The 5,803-nt window shown below is 45.4% G+C and overlaps 1 protein-coding gene across 1 annotated transcript in view; it reads left to right on the forward strand.

Annotated features, from left to right (window-relative positions):
* The window catches only part of BMP6 (bone morphogenetic protein 6), a 94,049-nt gene extending 88,766 nt beyond the window's left edge, over positions 1 to 5,283 (forward strand). Inside the window, exons 5-7 of the mRNA XM_064443571.1 lie at positions 1,307 to 1,383; positions 3,462 to 3,572; positions 3,663 to 5,283. Coding sequence (XP_064299641.1) covers positions 1,307 to 1,383; positions 3,462 to 3,572; positions 3,663 to 3,812 — 338 coding nt within the window. The 3' untranslated portion in view covers positions 3,813 to 5,283. The remainder of the gene's footprint in view (positions 1 to 1,306; positions 1,384 to 3,461; positions 3,573 to 3,662) is intronic.
* Positions 5,284 to 5,803: the final 520 nt, after the last annotated feature.

The raw sequence follows: 5,803 nt of genomic DNA on the forward strand, positions 1-5,803 counted from the left end.
GGAAGCGCCTTTGCTTGGAAATGAGGCGTGTGAGAGGAGAGGAGGCCCCTGTGGGTAAGGCACCAGAGGAAAACACAGCCGGTCTGGGTCCAGCTCTGGGACGAGTGCCCACATGTCACTGCATGGATGGGGACCTCGGCTCCCATGCAGCTCGGCCGAATTTGCCGCCATCTCTTCCTCTCGTGCTTTCCATCGGGCGCGAAGCACCGGTTCGGCAGCCATAGCCGGTGGCCGAGCCGCCCCGCTGCGAAGGTGGTTTCTGTGGCTGCTGCGCTGAGGTCCGGCAGCCGCCCGAGGCGTGACGAAATCAGCCACCACCCGTCAAGGCTGGATTTGTGCAGCCACCTGGGGGTGAAAGGCCCCTCTGTCACGGCTCAGCTCCTCTGCTCACTGCGGTTCCAGGTGTTCGCATGTGGAGCTGCCTCTCTTTCCAAATATAAATGGGAAATTCCACTCGCTGTCAAAAGCTGCATTTTTAGGGCCATCGGGAGCAGCTTCTGCATCCTCGTACATTGCGCCGTGGCAAGGGGCAAGGTCTCTGGTCAGGGCTTCGCGCCCTGCGCCCTGACTCTTCCATGCAGTATGGGCACCAAGGAGCAATTTAATGTTGAGAGTGTGTCAAATCCTGTGCCATCTGCAGATAAGTGGGTTATGGGAAGGAGAAACTTGTTTTTCAGAGCATGCCTTGTAAAGGTCCAAGAGCAGAGGTGGTGCACAGGGCTGCGTGTGATGTTCAGGGCAGGCTAGGGGTAAGGCACAGAGAGGGACGGGGACGTGGCCTTGCTGCCTGTGGGACATCTTAGCTGTTTAAGGACTTCTGCTAACCAATACAGGCACACAGGGTGATGATGAACCTTCCTGGGGTTGTAATTCTCTTGGTAAGTGTGTGTCTTACGAGCTTACCACCTAGGGCAGCACACGTCGGAAACTGTGGCCAAGGAAGCAGGGTGAGTTTGAGCACCCAGCAGTGATGTAGCCTGTGCCGGGCTGAAGCAGCAGATTTATTTTTAAGTTGCCATTGTACTGGAGGTGTTTTACAAGCACTGCTTGTCAAGTTAATAAAGGCAGCTGAAGGAGTTATAACCAAGTCACTGTTGCTTGGGTGCCTCCATTCCCATAGGCATCTTAAAAGCTTCAGCCCTATTTTGGATGTCCCTCAACACCTTTATCCTTTTGGCTGCTGAGGGAGCCCACCGTTTCTCCTGCTGAGCCTGCAGCGTGTACACATCTAGCCAGCTGTGCCTGCCAGCAATGCTCTGCCTGTCTTACTTTCTAAATTCCTGTTTTGTTATTTTTCTTTTAACAGATTACAACAGCAGTGACTTAAAAACAGCATGCAGAAAGCATGAGCTTTACGTTAGCTTCCAAGACTTGGGATGGCAGGTGTGTGATGTTTCTCTCTGGGTAAACTAGACATTTTGTTATAAAATGTTATCTAAACACTGTCACGATAATTCCACTCGAGGCTGCCATTATGCTTTAAAATGTCCCTTGTGACTCCTCACTAAAACCAGTCACAGGGAAGGGCAAATAAATATTGATAGTTGTGACATTTGATAAGCTCCAGAGGAAGGTTGATACTTTATGAGATTCAAGTATACAGTCATTCTCCGCTCCTCATGGGAGTCACGGTATGGGCAAGGGCTCCTATCTGTGTACCTCTAATGATAAGGAAAACAAAAAATCTGATGTTAAGCAGTGATTTTAACAAAATAAAGTTTTTTCTAGTGATCGGCCTAATTTTAACCTTGGCTGTTGTGTTGAAATCCTCCGACCCTGCCCCACAGTTAGCACTGGCTGCGGTAGGTGGACAGAAGACTGGGTTTAGTTGCAACACCACGAGGCCAGAGTTTTTTAGAGTAAGTTATTTAGGACCAGGCCATAGTGTCAGCAAACATCATGTTTCAAAGAATGCCCTCAAGTTTTAATTTATTTTTATTTTGTTTTTTACATTTTTATACTCTCATTCAGCACTTTTGTGAGGGAGGTTCCATTTCTATCAGCTAATGTTTTTAGCAGATTGTAATTCAGGAGGCCAGGGCTACCCCCGCTGTTTCTGTAATACCATACGCATGAAAGTCCTCGACAGCAGCATTTTTTGTAGCTTATGTCAACTCCAGCCCACTAGCCACAACTGTGGCTGCGTGCTGTCTCCGGTCCCCTTACTTGTTAGCAGCTTTTCTTTTACTTGCGCACAGTCGTTCCAACTCCTCCTCAGCTCTCTTGCCCTGCTTCCAGGCAGGAAGCATATTCCAGTTGTGAAGTTCATGGTCTCGAAGGCACTGCCTTCACCTTTCTAGTTGCAGGCTTGAGCAGAAAGGTAAGATCCTGCCAAAGGAAGGCCACAAACCAGCAGGGCTCTTTGCAGGAGCTGGAATCCGGGTCCTGCTTGTTGTAGGGAGATGATGGAAGCAGGGCAGCATCCCCCTGCAGCAGTGCCCAACTACTATCATCTCCTTCAGAACATAATTTTTTTTTAGCATAATAATTTTTTTTTTAGCAGTAGAGCACTTCCCTTACTCTTAAATTGCATTAAACCACAACTTTAATGACACTGTCTGTACGGGCTTCTGTAGCAGGAGAGTGGCTGTCTTATGAAAAGCACCTCAGTTTACTGGGAGCACATTATGGGGGAGCTAGTACAGTAAAATGAAGGGGTTTGTTATGCCCAGGTAGCCTCATGTTAGCAATCAGACAGCAACCTTGGCTAGCAAAGCTGCAGCAACAGTCTCTGGCTACTCAGGCCTAGCAAAACTCAAGATAACCCAGATAATTGTTGTCAGCTAATGGGGAAATCATCCAGGACCTATGTGCATGTGAAGCATACCAGCATGTCCTCCTGCAGGGTGACCAGAGCCTGACACCAAGGGAGGCAAACGCTCTCCTGCTAATTGGTGCTGCTTTTAATTTACCTTTGGCTCTTGTGGTGGCAGCAGAGAAGCTGTAATTTTATTAGTCCTTGGGTGAAGAGTCACCTTCTTCCATAGCATGGCTCTGTGTGTGTGTACACACGTGTGTGTACATGCGTGTTCTCTGGGAGGGGACACCAGCTGAGGCTGTGATTCAACCTAGGAAAGGTAGTTCAGCCAGAGGGCCTAACCTGCAGGAACCACTGGAACATAAAAGCATCCAAACCACAATCCCCACAAGGCAACCCAGCAAGAGTTTTAGGAATAGACCGCTTTTACTTTGTGTCAGTTAAGCTGCACATAGACATGCGCCATTCTTTGGACATTAAACTATGAGTGTGGCCATGGAAAAGTCAATGCACACCGAAAAAAATAAAATTATTTTAAAAAAAAGAAAACCCAAACCCTAACAGTTTCAGTGAAAACACATTTTTTTTTTACCCTCAAGAAAAAAGTGAGTGGAAAATTTTCAGCTGCCCTTAATTGCATGCAGTTGTCTGTACAAGTTGGCAACTTTTTAATTTAAATCACATTGCATTGTTTCCTAAAAAGGACTGGATAATTGCTCCGAAGGGCTACGCAGCCAACTACTGTGATGGGGAGTGCTCGTTCCCACTCAACGCCCATATGAACGCGACCAATCATGCCATCGTACAAACTCTGGTAAGTCTCCAGAAAGCGTGATGCCCAAGCAGTCGGTGAATTTGTAACCGCGTTACCATTGTCTCAGTTGTGTTTCCTTTTTGGCAACAGGTTCATCTTATGAATCCCGATTACGTTCCCAAACCATGCTGTGCACCTACCAAACTAAACGCCATATCTGTTCTTTATTTCGATGATAATTCTAATGTAATCTTGAAGAAATATAGGAATATGGTAGTAAGAGCTTGTGGATGTCACTGACAAAACAGTCTTCACATGGACTCTGTGATTCTGCCATGACCTTCCATACTACCTTCCATGCTTTCACAAACTACCTGACCTTGGAGGAAAAAAAGTAATTGATGAACCAGCTTTCAGAACACCACGTATGTGCCTTGGGGGAGGAAGGGGTGCGGGGACCACACGCTGGGGAGTGAGCAAACTGCCGGACTGTGTCCAGCCTGACCCTACGTTGCGGGGGCTGCTCGGCTCTGCAGACCCAGGGCATGCAAAGCAGCAATATACCCACACGCTTTATTTGGCTGGGTGTGTGCTGCAGTTTTACGAGACAGACACCCAAAACAAAACGAGAGAGGTGGGTTTGGTTGTTTTTTGGGGGGGGGGGGGGGGGGGGAAGACAAGGAGGGAGACAGGGAAGCTTCAGTAAAGAAAGTGGCGTTAGTTCTTCAGACGTAGAGCATATATCTTGTACAAGATAATAAAAAATTCCTAATTTAGGAATTGCCTTTTGTCTAGAAGGGCCAGTTACTACACCTAGACTGTTAGTCTCCTGAAATCTGTCGTGACTGTAAGCATCTTAAATTGTGCCAAAGCAAAAGTTTCAGTTCTCTTATTCTCCAAGCACAGTTTAAGTCTGATCCTGCAAGTGTAAGATGGCTTGGCTGCACCCTGTGTTAGAAACACCAGCACGAACTCAGACCCTGCCTGGTCTTTCCAGTTCGCTATTTGACTGAGCAATGTAACTTTATACACTTGTTCTTATGCAACTTCCTTCCACTCCCCACGCGGAGCTGCCTCATCCACTACCACTGGCCCAGGAAGGAAGTTGGGACGCTTCTACAGCTGTAATTCAGACGTAAAAGTTTAGGGGGCCATTCATTCTCTAGATGGACAATTTATTTACAGGAAGACAGAATGTCAACAACATATGCAAGTCTTTGGCCAACCTTTTCCCCTTCAACTCACGCAACTAACAAACTGGTATAAAGGATACATTCACAGTGTAGCCACGGTTTGTCTAGCAGAAGCTAATAGCAAATTGTTTTGCTCCATATTAAACTTGTATTAAATGCACTTACCTCTAATTCTTGCATTTAAAAGGCTTCTTGTAAATACAAGCTATAATTTATTGCACTTGTCATTGTATATTCATTGTGCTGTATCATTTATAGAAAGACTGCTTTTTTTAAAAAGTTTTTATTTAGAAAAATCTCAGTGTAAACAATTGTACCACTCTGATTTTATACAAGAAACTCATGAGATTGTGCTTCACTAGAAACTTGTTAAAAACGTGATAATAAAGGCTTCCTTTAAGGCAGAAGTATATACATTGATCCGATACATCTGCCAGTATACCACTTAGCTTTCGCTGTGGCTTTTTTACCCTTACAATTTTCAGTTTGAACAGAATCAAAAGTTCTGGACAGAGAGTGAAGAGAAGTACCAGGAGACATTCACTGATTTAAAAGTTTGTGCTGTTTTGCCTTTTTTTTTTTTTAAAAAAAAAAACAAACCACAAACCAGAAACCAAACCCCAGCCTACTCCATATGATGGACAAAAATCAGCATCTTGACAGATTAGTCAAATTAGCCTATAGCCGTTCTCATTCCATGAGTTTCTGTGCACACGAAACAGCAGAATTCAGTCCTTGGTTTGCTGTTGTCTTTGTATCGTGACAGTCTCTGCAGTGTAACTTCTTTGGCTTTCAATTATGTCTAACATGGAACAGCTTACGCACCAAAGAACAGATCCATATTATAACCCAAGGCACCAGAGTGCATGGCCCTAGCATTCAAACTTACCAACGCTTAACAGCTTGGAAAAAGGTTAAGGCTCAAGAAGAGTGGGGAACTATTTTACTACTGTACAACAGCTGAATGGAAAAAAAAAAAAAGGAAAAAACCCAACAATTAAACATTGTACTACTTGTTGATCTCTAAGTACTCTGAATAAGGAGCAGGTCAGCACAAAGGCTGGGTTCAGGCGAGGGTAGGAAACGTATGTCATCAGC

Source organism: Phalacrocorax carbo, chromosome 2 (assembly GCF_963921805.1).
Source record: "Phalacrocorax carbo chromosome 2, bPhaCar2.1, whole genome shotgun sequence".
NCBI classification, from domain to species: domain Eukaryota; kingdom Metazoa; phylum Chordata; class Aves; order Suliformes; family Phalacrocoracidae; genus Phalacrocorax; species Phalacrocorax carbo.